The sequence below is a fragment of the Engystomops pustulosus genome, chromosome 2 (assembly GCF_040894005.1).
Source record: "Engystomops pustulosus chromosome 2, aEngPut4.maternal, whole genome shotgun sequence".
Taxonomy (NCBI): Eukaryota; Metazoa; Chordata; class Amphibia; order Anura; family Leptodactylidae; genus Engystomops; species Engystomops pustulosus.
Window position 1 is genome coordinate 210936076 of NC_092412.1, and position 18731 is coordinate 210954806.

The 18731-nt window shown below is 42.3% G+C and overlaps 1 protein-coding gene across 1 annotated transcript in view; it reads left to right on the forward strand.

Annotated features, from left to right (window-relative positions):
- SMS (spermine synthase) overlaps positions 1-18731 on the forward strand; it is a 103684-nt gene that overhangs the window by 22965 nt on the left and 61988 nt on the right. Inside the window, exons 3-6 of the mRNA XM_072137985.1 lie at positions 15163-15253; positions 15895-15959; positions 17815-17990; positions 18360-18514. Coding sequence (XP_071994086.1) covers positions 15163-15253; positions 15895-15959; positions 17815-17990; positions 18360-18514 — 487 coding nt within the window. The remainder of the gene's footprint in view (positions 1-15162; positions 15254-15894; positions 15960-17814; positions 17991-18359; positions 18515-18731) is intronic.

Below are 18731 nucleotides of genomic sequence, written 5' to 3' on the forward strand. Positions count from 1 at the left end.
GACATGCCCAGCAGTGGCCTCCCATCACTAATGAAATGTCCAGCAGCCTCACCTTGCTAATGACATGCCCAGCAGTGGCCTCCCCTCACTAATTAAATGTCCAGCAGCCCCGTATCGCTCCGTATGCCCATTGCCGTCTATGGGGGACACCAGCTTGCGGCCTTATGTGCGTGCCCCCTACCGTCATGTGAATGCATTCTTAGAGTTGTTGGAGGTAGCACCCATGTTTTCTCCAACAAGCTCTTATAGAGTGGGAGTAATGGTCAAATGTACAATTTGCCAGAATATATACAAGAACAAACACCGTCATTCTGAGCAAAAAAACCAAAAATTCTGCTCCAGGTGTCCCCTGGAATCATTCCTCCAAGTATTTTGCATCTCGGTCCTCATTTAGTATCTTTTTGCCCATAGCAACCATGGTTTCCAGCTCTCTAAATAACTACAATCAGCAAGAAGCAGGGGCAGGACCTGCCTCCTGTCACCTCATCACAAGCACCTGCTGCTGACCAATGACACCATGTCTATCTAATATCTATTTTTTTTATCCCATATCTATCTATCTATACTCGAAAGTAAGCAGCACTCTAAAACATCCAATTGTAGGTGAAAAAAGTGGTCCTCTTTATTCCCCTGTCCCTTAGTATACAGCCTGCAGCTTCCTGTCCCTAGTATACAGCCTGCAGCCCCCTGTCCCTAGTATACAGCCTGCAGCCCCCTGCCCCCCAGTATATAGCCTGCAGCTCCCTGTCCCTAGTATACAGCCTGCAGCCCCCTCCCTGAGACAGGGAGGCGGAGCCAGAACATCGATGGCTAGACCTACTGGGAGGGCGTCGGAAGCTGAGTACACTTTTTTATAGACTTGAGTATAAGCCGAGTTAAAGGTTTTCAGCACATTTTTTTGTGCTGAAAAACTCGGCTTATACTTGAGTATACTTGAAGGGGGAGGGGGGATTGTGATGGATCTGCAGCTTGTGTCTTTTTGGGTTATTTGTTTATATACAAACGTAGCGAAAGCTGAGGGAGAGAAGTGTAGTTGTTTGGTTACTACATTAGCTAGGGCTTCTGTCAGCCCATGACTACGTTTGAACCATGAGGTAAACAGCTGAGAGCAGGGAAAGAGGGGGGGGGGGTGTCTCCCTCTGTAGTCAGCTCCTCGGTGAAGAAGAATGTGCCTAGCAACAGCCATATGAGATATCACTGACAACAGGGGGAAGACTGCAGAATACAAGAGGAAGGAGCAAGATTCGGGTAACATCCAATTGCAAAAGGGCATAAAATTACCTGCCCTACAACATATCAAAGATTTTTTTGAATTGAAGGTTACTCTTTAAGTTTCCCAAATTGAGAGGTGTGTAAAAACAAGCTAATACATAAATATCCTTTGTGAATTTGGAGACTTCATGATACATATCCTGTTATTTGTTGGAGGTTTGCGTTTACACCACTGCAGTGTAACCTTGAACTGATGTGAGGATTAAGTCGCTTCTTCCTGTTGTCATTTCTGAAAATAACAAATGATTGTCCTAACCTGAAGAGAACTAATCTCCAAGAGTGTAATTGCACAACTCTTTCCTCACTGATTCCATTTATTTTGTAGTAACAAATGGTATAGGTTTTTGACCCCAAATAGAACTTGTTGTCCATATGTATGTGTATATATGCAAAAACATGATTCAGGCACTATATGGTCCAGAGCAAAAGCTCCTAGTCATTGGAGTTTACATGTTTTTGATTCCCACTGATCTAAATTTGTTGATCTATCCTATTACCCATAAAGCAGACCTCCCTGATACAAACTATGCCCATAGTGGGAATAACTGTGCACCACTACCAAACAACAAACTTGGCCTGTGGAAAAAACAAGGGGGCATCCTCTACACCTAGAAAAGAGGAGGTTCTACCTCCATGCCTAGAGGAGAGGAGCTTCTACCATCACCATAGACTGGAACTCTCTGCAGGAAGATTTTGCAATGGCTGATACTGTGTATGAGTCCAAGAGGGGCCTGGATGCCTTTCTGAAGAACAAAAAGATTATGGGCTTATGGGAACATAACTATTTGTAAATAGTCTATCCAGGTAGTTATCCTGACTGCCTTATTGTTTTCCCTAATTTGGGCCAATTGGCATGATCCTTGAAGGGGGATTTTCTTGCTTTCCTCTAGATCAACAGTTTAGGATTTATTGTTTCTACTTGATGGACCTTAGACTTTTTTCACCCTTATCCACTACGCCAGTGATGGCAAACCTTTTTGAGGCAGAGTGCCCAAACTACAACCAAACCCACTTGTATAAATAGCAAGTGCCAACATGGCAATTTAAGAAGTAACATGTTACTACCTGTTTTGTCACTGTTTTTAAATGTATTGGCGTCCTGAGGACAACAATAAAGTTGAAATAAAGAGGAGAAATTCAGATTATCATTGTAGCTTCCTTCCAGGGTATCCTGAAGAGGAAGAATTGTGGGTCCCTGAGCAGGAGCTCCAATAATAACGCAGCCTCCTTGCTCCCCCTGTAGTCCTGGGCAGGTAATAATGTGTAGCTTTAACCCCTTAACGCTGAAGCCACTTTTCACCTTCCTGACACGGCCCATTTTTTCAAATCTGCCCTGTGTCACTATAAGTGGTTATAACTTCGGAACGCTTTAACATATCCAAGTGATTTTAAAATTGTTTTCTCGTGACACATCGTACTTCAGGTTATTTGAAAAATTTTGGTGGTATGTTTTGCATTTATTTATGAGAAAATCAGATATTTGGTGAAAATTTGGAAAAATTTTAGATTTTTGAACTTCAAAATGTTCTACTTTTTCCATACATAGTCATAACCGCAAAAAAACGTAATAACTAACATTCACTAAATGTCTAATTTATGTGGACATGGTTTTTTATGCATACTCTTATTATTGTAGGATGTTATGGGCCTTTGAAAGTTAGGTGCGATTTTTCACATTTTCATAAAAACCGCAAAATCCTGCTATTGAGGGACCTGCTCAGGTTTCAAATCACTTTGAGAGACCTAAATAAAAGTAAAACCCCATAAATTACCCCATTATAGAAACTACGCCCCTCAACGTATGTGAAACAACTTTTATGAAGTTTGTTAACCCTTTAATTGTTTTACAGGGGTTAAAACAAAATCGGATGCAATTTTGAAAGTAAAATTTTTTGGGTAAATTAATATGTTTTACAAAAAATGTACAAATTGTCATTGGATAAAATACCAAAACGCTCCACAAAATTTGATACCCAATCTCTTTCGTGTATAATAATACCCCATATGTGGTGGTAACCTGCTGTATGGGCACACGCCAGGGCGTCAAAGGGAGCTGCGCCATTCAGAGCAGATTATGCATTGTCAATTTTTATTGGCTATACAATCTTTATTTTTTTGGCAATTTGGACATATAAGGGCTTATTTTCTGCGACATGAGATGCACTTTACAAATACTTCATTTTAGTGGGTCATTAGCTAATTGATGAGGTTTTATTAACTCTTGAATGTATGGGTGAAAAGAAAATTGTCAATTTTGGTTTACTTTCTTTTCGTATTTTTTGGGGGTCGTACACCGTACACTAAAAATATTATATTATCTTCATTCTATAGGTCACTACGATTACGGTGATACCTCATTTGTATAGTTTTTCATTTATTTTTACAATTTTACTGGATAAAAACTAATATAGAGGAAATCTCATTTGTTTTTGCATCGCCATCTTTTCGGAGACGTAACTTTAATATTTTTTGGTTGACAGAGCTAGTTTAGGGCTTATTTTTTACGTGTTGAGTTGTTCTTTTCAGTGGTACCATTTTTGCGCACATAACTATTTTTGATCACTTTTTAGAACATTTTTGTGTAGAGATTTTATGAAAAATTTACATTTTTGGCGTGTTTTTCGGGTTTTGTTTTTACGGCGTTCACCGAGCGGGATCCAATAATGTTTCTGAGTTATTGTACGGATTGTTACGGACGCGGCGATACCAAATATGTGGGGTTTTATGGCGATTTTGTGTTTTTTTCACTTTATTGCATGTGTATAAGGAATATTTGTGTTTAGGGGACTCTAACTTTATTTAATTAATTATTTTTATTAAAAAATTATTTTATGTAGTGTTTTTAACATTTTTATTAACTTTTACAGGTTAGCTTGAACAAGTGATCCACTGATCACTTGTTCAAGCTCTTCTTCACATTACACAGTGTAATACAGATGTATTACACTGTAATGTGAATACATCTGTAATGTAACACTGCGCATGCTCAGTGTGTTACAGCCGGGTCCTGTCAGAAGGCAGGACCCGGCTCCCGACAGGAGGATCACGAAGCCCCGGGCACCGGCAGTCCCGGGGCTGCGATCGGAGCAGCAGACCCCCCCCGGTAAGCGCCGCGGGGGGGTCCGACTCTTCTGAAATGCCCCTTGCACGCCGCGGTCAGCGCGACCGCGGCGTGTCAGGGGTTAACACCCGCGATCAGAGAAATCTCTGATCGCGGGTGTTAGAGGCAGGTGTCGGCTATAATATATAGCTGACACCTGCAGCTTCTGGCGCCGGCTCCGTTCAGGAGCCGGTGCCAGAAGCATGACGTAATAGTACTGCATTTTGCGGGAACGCACCTCCCGCGATGCAGTACTATTACGTCAAATGTCGGGAAGGGGTTAAAATAGCACTGATCACAGCACATCCTGTGGCCCGGGACTGCAAGAGGAAGTTTTGAGTCCTGTCTGGAAACACTGTGCTGGGGTGATGGCCTGGCTGCCCACAGAGACGGCTCCGAGTGCCACCTCTGGCACCAGTGCCATAGGTTTGCCACCACTGCACTACGCTATGCCCTCTACCATATTAAATGAAACCTTTATTACTAACTTAATTAAAAATACATTATAAAATCTTATATGCTGGTAATTGCTAAAAATTCAGTTGCTCAGATGCTACTTAGTTTTGAATTGCTTTATACTGTTTATGGTAATTCTTAAGGGTTTATATAATTAAAGGGGTTGGCCACTATCACAAAAATTCACCAGGGTAAGTACAAAATTGTGACTTCCTTTGATGTTCTGTGTCCTGCTGCCTTCCGGTGGATGGAGGGTACATGGAGGCATTACTGTGGTAGGAGGGTCATGCCAAGGACTTCCGCACATCCCTCCAATCACTGCTATGGGAGGGGTTATGATGGAGGGGGTGTGTATACAGTAATACATGCATGGCTCCCGCCATCCCGATGGTGGCAGGATATCACAGGCAGTCACAGATCCTGCTGCCGACAGCTTTGTAGATACTATGGGGCAGATTTACTTACCCGGCCCATTCGCGATCCAGCGGCGCGTTCTTTGCGCTGGATTCGGGTCCGGCCGGGATTTATGATGGTAGTTCCTCCGCCGTCCACCAGGTGGCGCTGCTGCGCTGAAGTCCGCTGGAATGCCTCGAAATACACCGGCCTATCCTGGATGAAGGTGAGTGAAATTTTCGCGACACAATTTTTTTTTTAAATGCGGCGGTTTTTCCGAATCTGTCGGGTTTTCGCTCGGCCACGCCCCCGATTTCCAGCGCGCATGCCGGCGCCGATGCGCCACAATCCAATCACGTGCGCCAAAATCCCAGGGCAATTCAGGTACAATCGTCGCAAATCGTAAATATTCGGGTAACACGTCGGGAAAACGTGAATCGGGCCCTTAGTAAATGACCCCCTATATGTGTGACTCTATTAGAGTCTCGTTAGTAGTCTGATGAAGTTTTGTGAGGGTGGCCAACTCCATTAATCATATATCTGTTGGCGGGGGTCCATCTGCTATGACCCCTGCAATTGACGGAGCTGGGCTTACAGAATCAGCCAATCCTAGAAGTCTGCTACAGAACAGAAGCTAAGAACATTTGGGACCCCTTTTTATTTGTTAGTGGGGTTCTCTGCATTCAGACTTTTCCTCCTTATCTTGCTTTTTGGGAATAAATATTCCTAATAAATACAGGCAGTCCCCGGGTTACATACAAGATAGGGTCTGGAGGTTTGTTCTTAAGTTGAATTTGTATGTAAGTCGAAACTGTATATTTTATAATGGAAGTTCTAGACAATTTTTTTTCTTTTGCCCCAGTGACAATTGGAGTTTCAAAATTTTTGGTGTAATTGGACCAAGAATTATCAATAAAGCTTCATTACAGACATCTTACAGCTGATCATTGCAGTCTGGGACTATAGTAAAGCATCCAGAGAGCTTCACCAGAGGTCACAGTGGGCAGAGGGGTCCGTCTGTAACTATGGGTTGTCTGTAAGTCGGGTGTCCTTAAGTAGGGGACCGCCTGTAATTGCCTATTGTCAGTTTACCAATGGGATGCTTTAGTAATTTATGACAATAGTCACAGGAAGTACATACATGGCACAACCCCTTTAAGACTATCTAGTCTAACTGTTAATCAGTTTTAGTTGATATCCTACCTCGCTGACTCTCATCTTGTTCAATGACAGTGACCATAAACCAATCTGCACCCTTCACCCCTTTGTGGGTAATAAAATTAAATGTGTTACAACTATATATAGTATTTGCTTTGATGCATTGGTTGCAAAAATCTCCATGTTTGGAACTTCTGTGATCATCAACATTGCCGTGCTGTCCTAGTATTAGGTTGTTTCTTATACAACCTCTAATCTTTAGGAACAAGTTAACCCTTGCTCTACTTGATCAATGTCTTCAACCTTCACATTCATCAGTCACTTGGTAATAAAACTTCTCTTTGCTGATCATTCCTTTGAATGAGAGCTTTTTTGCCAATATCTTTTTCACATTCATAGGAAAGAGAATAGTAAAGGTCTAGTTCTTTTAGGAAAAAGAAAGAAGTAGAGACAAAGCTATAGGATGAAGTAAATCTTCCCTCTGTCATATTACCCACACCACCGCACCAATCTGCTCTGCTTGATCCTAGATTCATTAGGATTACCAGCCGGATTGGTTTGCTTCTATACTGTGGTTTAATTTGTTGGAAGGTGGAGGGGGTGGTGTATGTATATGTATGGAAAAGCGAGGGAGTCCATCGAGGCATCCCTTTGTGTATAACTAGCATTACAATTGTCTATGTTTTCACTTGAGTCATAAATGTGGCTGATCTCTATTACCTGTGCCTTAAAGACCCCATTCATTTACATATGATGTTGATTTAATATATGATATTATGAGTCACTATGTGCAGTTTGCTTGTGTAGTGGGTGTGCCAAGTTCATAAATTGTGACGCCCTGCACTGCTCTGACAGAGTGCACAAAATATTTTTTGGTGCACCTTTAACATGGGGCATGCAAAACACACTTCTGTCGGATTCTACATGACAAATGTGTAACACGTCCCAACTGTGCCCCAGAACAACAAATTCAATGACGAAATTTGGTTTGCATGAAGAATAGTGCAGCCGTGACACAAAAGGGTTGTGTGCACCACATATGTGTCTTGGTCCGTTCTTAAAGGGGTATTCCCACGAAGACAAGTTTCTTATATGTACTCAGGAGAAATTCCTATATTTGTTTTAAAGATCATTTTTATTCCATACAGTTTAAAAGGACATCGTCTGATGCATCCTTCTGTGAAGACCTACACGTTTCGAACATACATATTTAGTTCTTAGTCATGGTCAGCCATAAGAATCTTAGTACAGCAAGTATTGCACTCATTAAAAGGGATAAGAGACTCACTGAGACTACGGACATTAAAAAGGGTATCCGACGAAGAGCCCCACACTCTCAGTAACTTATCCTGGCAGCCGCAGTGTTTGTACACTAGAGTTCTGCAATCTATGCATATGAAACAGTCTTACTGGAGTTATATAGCATTGATGGATGATAAACAACTGAATTAACTTATTTTTGGCTGCTGGTGGCACCGAGGTCAGATCAGATAGTGAGGTAATGAGTGCCTCCCAGCGAGCTCTGACTGGCAGAGGGGGACCCTACAACTGCTCAGAAAAGGAGGTAGGTTCAAATAATGGACACTAGAAATCAAGGACCCTAAGAACGCAGAACCCCAATTAGTGGAAATGAGGAGAAAGCCGTCTGGAACTGAGCTAAAATAGCATACCCCAGCTGTAAGCAATGATAGACTTCCCTATCTAGACCATCAAAAGAAGATCTAATTGCCTCCACAGAGAGAGCCTCTCCATTCTCCCCAAGAAGTTGAGAAATGTTCACTAGGCCCTTGGCAAAGTGAAGCATCCCTGTGTGGGACCAAAGAGGGATCTGGACGAGGGTTCCCAGTGCAGCTGACAGTTTCTTAGCATGAGACCAGACCTGCCTGGCCAGCCTATGCAAAGGGAGAAGGTCATTAGGCTTATAATTAACGGGCTCCAATATGGGCCCTAGGGATTGGAGTTTGATGCAACACAATTCTGTCGGACTCTGCATAATAAATGTGGCGCACGGTCCAACTGCACCGGAACGCCTCTTTATGTGCAGAAATGTGTGTCACGTGGTATATGGTGCAGCCGCAGCACAATTGAGTATGTGACGGGGACACTTCTTAAAGAGGACCTGTCACCAGTTTTTGCCCCCCCCCCACCTCTGTGACTAACAATGCCTTCTGATAAAGGGTTACAAGCCCACCCCGTTTCACCTTATATAAGCTGCCAGTGAGGCACTGTACCTTAATTACAAATGTTGTTCTGATATGCAAATTAGCTTTTCTGACTCATCTCTGGCAGCCTGAGAGAGGAGAAGAGTCAGAGATACCAGTGAACCACGCCCCATTATTGTGACTGATAGTTCTGTGTCTCTTCAAATTCCTGCTTCTTCCTCCTTGTACTTGGGGACCATCTGCTAATATTCAACTACAGACATATAAAGCTCTATGTACAGATAGGGAATATTGTGTACATTTTTGTACACCATGCCTTGTATTACATTCATGACATGTGACCAGTGACATCATCGCAGGTGTCTCAGCCTTCTAACAATAGCAAACTGTACACCATGTATGATTACATGAAATCACAGCAGCCTCCATGGAGAATGGAGTGGAGTAGACGTGCATGGAGGCTGATGTGACTTCATGTGGTCAGATACATGCATGGGGTACAGTTTGCTATTGTTAAGATGCTAAAGGACCTGAGATGATGTCACTCTGGTCACATGACATGTACCGTGACCATTAAGGAGGCATGGTGAGTATTAGATGGGGGGATCCGGCCGAGCAGGACACGCCTCCCTGATGCCAGGTAATATAATAAAAGGGGATTAATGTGGATATAAGCAAAACCATTTTTAGCTAAAAGAAGGGCGTCAGTCAGTTACTAGAGCTCTATAGGAACCTGTCACTGGCTGTATATGTGCAAATGTGATGACAGGTTCCCTTTAAGTATCTGTGCAAGCATTTTGTACATAAAAGTCTGACAGATAACTGGCGCAGGAGCTTTAGTAAATGTGCCCCATTGTGAACAGAACCATCAGTTTTATGCTAATCCCCAGCTTTTAGCATCCAGATGCAGTACCCAGCGTGGCGGTTGGTGGGATTGACTGTTTGGTTTATTTAATCTCGCCCGGGGCTCTCAATATAATACTGCTGTGATTTTATTGGACTTGGTCTTAATTAACCTCCCTATGGCTGAAAGTCAAAAATGAGAGGAATGTGATTAACATGCACATTGTCATCTTACCAGAAGTGGAACTTGAGGAAAGTCAGGAGCTAAAGCATGTCCAAATATGTGCAAGCGGTGAAAAGATTGGAAAACTTTTCGTAGACATGTGCTTTTTGCAATTTGTTTTTACAGATTTACTGAACCAGTTATATTTTTCTGATTAATTTATTGGAATATGAAATATATAGTTTGTCTAGCGAAGTAGACATGGTTTTAATAAAAAACAGGGTAGGACTAGCACACCAAAGGATTATTATCCTACCAGAACAGAAATACAATCCACCAAATTGCCATAAAGTAGAAAATTATTTCTCTGTTGACAGATCACTGGATTTATGTTCTGCGCTGAAACCAGCTGCCCTTGTACATGAGTTTCCCTATTTAAATGTAGTCACATTTTAAACCATAACTAAATTCGAAGGGAGCATGCTCCATAATATTACATATTGTAGCTCCTGGCGTTGCCCGGGATAGTAAACATCTACTCTTAGCTATAACAAAATAGAATGGGTTAACAAAAATATTTTATATGTACCTATAGACTGTCTCTTACTGTCTCTGTCACTGACCATCCTTTTTTTACAAACTTTTTTGGCCGTGGGTGACTGTCTGTCTCTGGCAGTCTCTTTGGGTGACTGTCTGTCTCTGGCAGTCTCTTTGGGTGACTGTCTGTCTCTGGCAGTCTCTTTGGGTGACTGTCTGTCTCTGGCAGTCTCTTTGGGTGACTGTCTGTCTCTGGCCGTATCTTTCGGTGACTGTCTGTCTCTGGCCGTATCTTTCGGTGACTGTCTGTCTCTGGCCGTAGCTTTCGGTGACTGTCTGTCTCTGGCCGTAGCTTTCGGTGACTGTCTGTCTCTGGCCGTATCTTTCGGTGACTGTCTGTCTCTGGCCGTATCTTTCGGTGACTGTCTGTCTCTGGCCGTATCTTTCGGTGACTGTCTGTCTCTGGCCGTATCTTTCGGTGACTGTCTGTCTCTGGCCGTATCTTTCGGTGACTGTCTGTCTCTGGCCGTATCTTTCGGTGACTGTCTGTCTCTGGCCGTATCTTTCGGTGACTGTCTGTCTCTGGCCGTATCTTTCGGTGACTGTTTCTGGCAGCCTCTTTCAGTGACTGTCTGTCTCTGGAAGTCTTTTTCGGTGACTGTCTCGGTCTCCGATTGTCACTTTGTCTATGGGGAGATTTATCAGAAGTGTCTGAGAGCAGAACTGCTCTAGTTGCCGATGGCAGCCAATCAGAGCTCAAGTTTCATTTTCTCACTGCTGTCTATAAAATTACAGCTGATCTCTGATTGGTTTCCATGGGCAACTGAAACAGTTTTACCTCAGACATTTCTGATAAATCTCCCCCTATCTCTGTATCCTATCCATCTTACTTAACACATAAGCATCTTGTACTCTTTGCCTATAGTAACCAATCAAAGCTCAGAGCTTATATTAATGATCTGTGGCAGAACACCAACCAATCACGGCTCAGCTTCTAACTGCCACAGCAGCAGCAGCAACAGACAATGGCTCCTGTATATGGTGGTTGATAAGTGTATTTAGGAAAGCGTGCAGTGAAAATTTCGGTTCCCAACCAAGCCAGTGCAATTATAAATAACACTGTCCTCCCAGCAGGCTTGTATTGTTCTGCTGAGGTGTCATACACTTGGTATCATTGCTGAGAAGAAGTAAAAGCAGGGTGAAATGAAAAATATAAAAGATGTAATCTGTTTAGAAGAATGGAGAAGGCTGAACATCAGGAAAGGTGAGGACAGTACATCATACATAGTCATTTGGGTAATGAAAAAATTTGGTTTCTACTTGACCATGGGGGTCATTTTCCCGACGTGTTACCCGAATATTTCCGATTTGCGCCGATGTCCCCTGAATTGCCCCGGGATTTTGGCGCACGCGATTGGATTGTGGCGCATCGGCGCTGGCATGCACGCGACGGAAATCGGGGGGCGTGGCCGACCGAAAACCCGACGGATTCGGAATAAACGTCGCATTTAAAACAAAAAATCTGTCGCGGAGCTTGCACTTACCTTCACTCAGCACCGCCCGGTGAACTCCAGCGCGTTCCGATGCTTTTCAGCGCAGCAGCTGAATCCAGTGCAGAGAACGCGCTGCTGAATCGCGAATGGACCGGGTAAGTAAATCTGCCCCAATGACCTGTGTTCTCTAAGGACTGGGAAGTTGGCATAGGTCCTAAGTCTGTAGCAACATCCGTAGGGCGCGTTCCCAATGTGGGTTTTGGTTGCGTTTTCAGGTGATTTGTCTAATTACATTATTGTTAACACTTGCATATACAAAACGCATCATAAATGTGATGTTAACCCATGCGTTAACAATAACACATGTGTTTTGTTAACATGATGTTAATGAACATGTTAGCACATTAACGCATGTGTTAACATTGTGTTTACTGTGCGTTTTGTAAACACACGTGTTAACAATAATGTAATTAGGCAAATCACCTCTTCTCAGCTGTCACCAAAATGCAATGAAAACTCAACCAAAACACACCGGGTGAATGCGCCTTAAGGGTGGTGGCACATGTGGCATTTTGAACCTGTTTTTAGGCCGTTTTTAAGCAGTCCGTAAAAAAAAACGCATGCTTTAAAAAAAAAAAATGTCAGTTTTTTGGCCGTTTTTGTCCCTTTTCCAATTGTCTTAATTAAGATGATTGGGAAAAACGGTCAAAAACAAATGTGTTTTCAAAACGCATGCATTTTTTAACAGTCTGCCTAAAAACGGGTTCAAAACGCCACGTGTGACATTACCCTCAGGTATCTGCAGTTTTATAGGACAATAGTGGGCCCCTGACTGCGAGAAACAAGTGAGGGTGCTTAGGATGCGACCACACGTTCTGGTTTTCAGGTGTAGCTTTTGGAGCCAAAATCCGGTGTGGATGATAATGGATTGCAGACAAATAATTGAACGCCGCTGCTCCTACTACTTTTACTCCATTCCTGGTTTGGGCATCAAAAACTGCATCTGATAAACTGAACGTGTGATGAGGGTGATGGCACACGTGGTGTTTTGACTTGTTTTTGGCCCGTTTTTTAAGCAGTCCGTTAAAAAACACATGCCCACACATTGCCCACAAGTGAGTTCGGTCCGGCAAACTCACACTGTGCACGTGCTGATTTTCCCAAACCGATCTTAGAATCTCAGAATGTCCGTTCAGTTCAGTGGTTCTCGGTTCTGTCCGGGAAATCCCAAAAGTTCATGGAGTGAATTTGGAAAACTCGCTTGTGGGCAATGAGATTAACTTTGCAATTCCAGCAGGTGTACTGGCATGAACATCACCCATGATGTGGGGCTTAAGCAAAAAATTCTCAAAAAAATGTAAATATTAATAAAAAAAAAAAATGAATTAAGTTTTAAATCACAACTTATACATGTTACTAAAAAGTGTCTGCACCTGTTGTTAAGCGCCTTAGTAGGGTTACTATTTTATATGGAAGGAGAAACTAGGGTGCTGTATGTCCTGTTAACGTCACATGAATATCCTCACGTTGATTTGTGTCTAAATAATCGTTGCATGTCCCGCTATGGTCCATCATTAGGTCTGGCTCTCGGCGCTGTACTAAGCGCTGTTTACATTAAACATATTTTTCTCTGTCCGTCTAATGGGAGGGACATCTTACCTATTGTCTTATTGTTCCTGCCGAGCTGAAAATAGTTGAGGAATGTGTTGAATTTAATAGATGAAATGATAAAAGTTACATTGTTTTTTTTCAAGAATGTTTCTAGGATTTAATTCTGGAAACAATATGCTTCAGGTTTTTGGATTCTAAGATGAATCAGATGAAAACGTTTAGGTGGAAGAAAAGACAAATACCCCAACTCAGCACAGCTACTAGACAAACACAATTTTTGTTCTAAACAAAATAAAAATTACATTTTGAGCCTAAGAAATTCTAAACTTTTTGTTACTTTTTGGAACTCCTCTTGGCTGACTATCGTGACCTGGGTATTTATCAAGCAAATAAAATAATTACAGCATACGTTAAGATGAATCGTGTGTTAGACATTGGTGCATTTGGATCATATGGGGAGTCACAAGGCCGGAGGTCTTATGTATTCACAGTATGGCAGTATTATGCTAATATACACTCACCGGCCACTTTGTTAGGTACACCTGTCCAACTGCTCATTAACACTTAATTTCTAATTAGCCAATCACATGGCGGCGAGAAGAAAGTTTATTTGAGTGCCTTTGAACGTGGCATGGTTGTTGGTGCCAGAAGGGCTGTTCTGAGTATTTCAGAAACTGCTGATCTACTGGGATTTTCACGCACAACCATCTCTAGGGTTTACAGAGAATGGTCCGAAAAAGAAAAAACATCCAGTGAGCGGCAGTTCTGTGGGCGGAAATGCCTTGTTGATGCCAGAGGAGAATGGGCAGACTGGTTTGAGCTGATAGAAAGGCAACAGTGACTCAAATCGCCACCCATTACAACCAAGGTAGGCAGAAGAGCAACTCTGAACGCACAGTACGTCGAACTTTGAGGCAGATGGGCTACAGCAGCAGAAGACCACACCGGGTGCCACTCCTTTCAGCTAAGAACAGTGTTCCAACCTGTGTAGCTGCAGCAAGGAGGGGCTTTTCAGGAGCCCTTCAGGTTTGTTAGCATAATTTTAAAAGTTGATATTAGAAAATTTTCACCCTACACTGTGTCCAAAACGATCAGCTGATCATCAGGAGCTGTGACACCAGCAACATAAGCTACATAGATAATTTACTTACCGTTTTTTCCAGAAAAAATACCAGTGTCTTATATTAATTTTTGTTACTAAAGAGGCACTAGGTCTTATTTTAAGGGGATGTCTTATTTTTCAACAAACAAGAATTCACAATAATTATGTAACAAATAAATCCACATGTTTTAGTATACTGTAGTTATGCCATCACATACATCAAGAAAGTCTTGTGCCTCCATGTACAACAGTCTCCGGTATTTACATTTACCGATCCCAATATTTATGAACAAAAAGCAAGATTTTTTATTTAAGGGCCATCAAGTAATCAACTTCTCTAACATCCTTATAATACGGCAACCTCTGAATTTCTTGGTGAATTTCTTGTGACTCCATTTTTATTAGAATCATTGACCCCAATCCCTCATGTTTAGCACCTTCCTTAAATGACCCTTTCGGGTATCTGCTTAGCGCAGCAGTCAGTGATTTTATCCCGTAGCTTCTTCCCCCATGTCACAACCTCCTGCAGTATATAAATGATCTACTAGTACTAATGTACGACGTGAGTGTGTGTGTTTGGGGGGTTGCTGTAGTAATGACTGTCACAAGGGAAGGTCTTATATTTCTTATATGTCTTATATTTCTAAGCTTGAAAACAAATTGCGAGGTCTTATTTTCAGGGGTTGTCTTTTTTTGGGGGAAACAGGGTAGTATATAAACCTCTGTTTATATAGTGCCATAATACTCTGCAGCGCTTTACAGATCATGGGGTTCATATACAAACAAAATTAGACATTGTAGAGGTATAACATCATTAGTTGAAACTATAGAACTTAGGGCCCTTCTCACTTACAATCTATTTTTTCTTTTAGTTTTGCTACTGTGAGAATCTATCCTCACGGCTTAGTGCTGTTTGACCTGCAAAGCCTTGATGAGCTAGAAGAGAATGACTCTGTGCGGCATGTGAGTATATAATGTCTGTCTATAGGGGTTAGTAACATAAGATTTAAGTGAGAGTCATAGTACCACCAAGCAGAGGCCGGTGGCCAATCCAGCAGAAAACAGCACATTAGCTACTATGGAATGGGTAGCCTCACAGCTATACTATGGGTAGCCACACATATATATGATGGGTAGCCTCACAGCTATACTATGGGTAGCCTCACAGCTATATGATGGGTAGCCTCACAGCTATACTATGGGTAGCCTCACAGCTATATGATGGGTAGCCTCACAGCTGAGCTGAAATGCTCATTATCTCTAAGGCCTAGCTCTTTGTTACCTGTCATAATAATCATCTTTATTTATATAGCACCATCTTACCTGTATGGACGTCACCTGAAATTTATGCTAAAACTAAGATGTACTGTGAACCACTGGAAACTCTGTTGCCCTGTCTTTGAGCTTTATATTGAAATATTGATCCACTTCCCTTTGGCGCTTTACCATATATGTTATGTCATGTTATATGTGCATGATAGGATACTAGAGGAACCTGCCCATACTAGAACTAATGCCCTATCAGACTAGCTGTACTAATATGAAGTGTAAGCACTCTATAGTAACAGTCTGGCTAATTCACTATTGACATTGTCTTTCTGCAGCTACTTGACAAGATTGAGGAGAAGATGAAAGAAACTTTGCACAACAGTATCTTACAAGTGAAAAGGTAATTGTCTTCCATAGAGGTCTCCCTGCAGTATGGATGATATTCTTATAGCTGGTGCATTGTGGAGATTTGCTGCCCTCAAGTGGAAGATTAGCAAATTACACTACAACCTGCTGTATCGTGATATTTTTTGTATTATATAAAAGGGGCTTGACAACAGAGTAAATGGTTTACGTTTCTTTTCCATTTCAGTTTGTTTGGAAAAGATAAATTGGGGGAATTTTACATTCTTTGTATGCCAGTTTTCAGGGATACAAGGTATGGAAAGACACAGCCTGGAAATTGCAACTTTTATTCCCCTTTCGTCCCTTGTATTGGCAGACACATTCTGTGCAAATTCAGCTGCCTTCTGCTGAGCGACATATATACTCAGCGGAGGCCATTGAAGTCTATGGGGAGGGGATGCAGCAGTACTGGCCTCCCTGGCTCCCAGTGATGTAACTATCCATATAAGGACAGTGACATCACTAGGGAAACACCCCGAACTTCAGTAGCAGTCAGTCTCTACTCCTCCCGCTTTCAGACAAATCGTACTGTATACAGTGATATACCTTTGTGTCATGCATTGTACAGACACATCAGGAATTATGCCGACATGTCCTCATAACTTAATCTAAAGACCAAGATGTGAGCGGAGCCTTATTAATGGCCCCCACATTGTCTCTATTTTGCCAATTCTGCTTATATAAATATAAGAATTTCTTTCTTGGTTTAAAAGAAGCATTAACCTATCTGATAGGTCTGAGTTTCAGACCTTGATAAAGACACGATGTGTCGAAACGCGTCGGTCTGTGACGCCTACCTGTGTGTTCCTTATGCTGTTATATACTTTTTATGGAGAATAAAGAAGAATCTTTTACCACCCAAACCTGTCATGCTGGACTTATGGATATATTCCTTGTTCGTATTCACATTTGGTCGGGCTCCAGACCAGTCCCTGTGCACTGGTGAAGGCGGTGAAGCTCATTATTTGTGGCGAAAGCCGGGCGTGGAGGCACCTGTTGTGTGGACTTTACTTTACTACTGTAACTACACTTGGCCCCTGGCCTAGTACTGTAACTACCCTTGACCCCTGGCCTAGTACTGTAACTACCCTAGACCCCTGTCCTAGTACTGTAACTACCCTAGACCCCTGGCATAGTACTGTAACTACCCATGACCCCTGGCCTAGTACTGTAACTACCCATGACCCCTGGCCTAGTACTGTAACTACCCATGACCCTTGGCCTAGTACTGTAACTACCCTAGACCCCTGGCCTAGTACTGTAACTACCCATGACCCCTGGCCTAGTACTGTAACTACCCTTGACCCCTGGCCTAGTACTGTAACTACCCTAGACCCCTGTCCTAGTACTGTAACTACCCTAGACCCCTGGCATAGTACTGTAACTACCCATGACCCCTAGTACTGTAACTACCCATGACCCCTGGCCTAGTACTGTAACTACCCATGACCCCTGGCCTAGTACTGTAACTACCCATGACCCCTGGCCTAGTACTGTAACTACCCATGACCCCTGGCCTAGTACTGTAACTACCCATGACCCCTGGCCTAGTACTGTAACTACCCATGACCCCTTGACTAAAACCTAACTGCCCTGGTTCGATGCCTTTACTACCTTAGACCACTGGACTAGTACTGTAACTACCATAGATACCTAAACTACTCTAGACTCAGTCTAATACATTAACTCCATGGCCTTTTTTAAAAGGAAGAACCTTCTCTTTCATGTCTTCTACACCTGGGTGCATCCTGCAGGCAAACATTGGCTATGAATACATTTTATCTTCCTTTTAATTGATTGTTTCCTTTATTACACAGATTACTGATTGTTTCATTTTCCTTTTTCCGTAGATTGCCACCTATTGTCCGAGGAGCAGAGGTTGACAGATACTGGCCCACGGCTGACGGGCGCTTAGTAGAGTATGACATCGACGAAATAGTTTACAGTAAAGATTCACCTTATCAAAACATTAAAATCCTCCACTCCAAGCAGTTTGGAAACATTCTCATTCTCAATGGAGATGTTAGTAAGTGACCTGCGCTAATTTTGTCTGTTTTGTTTAATTGATGAGAACAACTGATGAAACCCTTGAAATAAAAAGACAGATTAAAAACTGCTTTCAATCAACATTGTAATAATAAAATAGAGTTTAAAAAAATCTACCTACCTCACACAGCAGCGGACCGCGGTATTGTGCTGTTCATAGCAGATAACAGCATGATGAGTAGGAGACCAACCAAGACTTCAGAGATCACAGACTGACCTGTGTTTATGTGTACATGTGGGAGAGGCTAAGGGAGGGAGTGTCACACTCACAATTTAATCAGATCTAATTCTTTTTGATTTTCCTTTCTTACTCTCTCTCATATTTTCCAATCTTTTTTGATTCTTACAGATTTAGCAGAAAGTGATCTAGCTTACACCCATGCCATTATGGGAAGCGGCAAGGAGGACTACTGTGGGAAGGAAGTGTTAATTCTTGGAGGAGGTGATGGTGGCATACTGTATGAGCTTGTCAAACTAAAACCAAAGATGGTTACCATGGTGGAGATATCCTTTTCTTATCTTGTGACAGTATCAGGTCGTGTAAAAATCTTATATGTCACATCCAGCAGGAAATACAAGATGAAAAAGTATAGAAGACTGTGCTTTTTTCTCTTTACTTCTTGCTGAAAAACCTATGTATGTTCAACATAGGCCATTGTAGCCTATGGGAGATGGATGCCACTGTTTGGTATCCATCCCCAGTCCCAACTGAGCATATTGT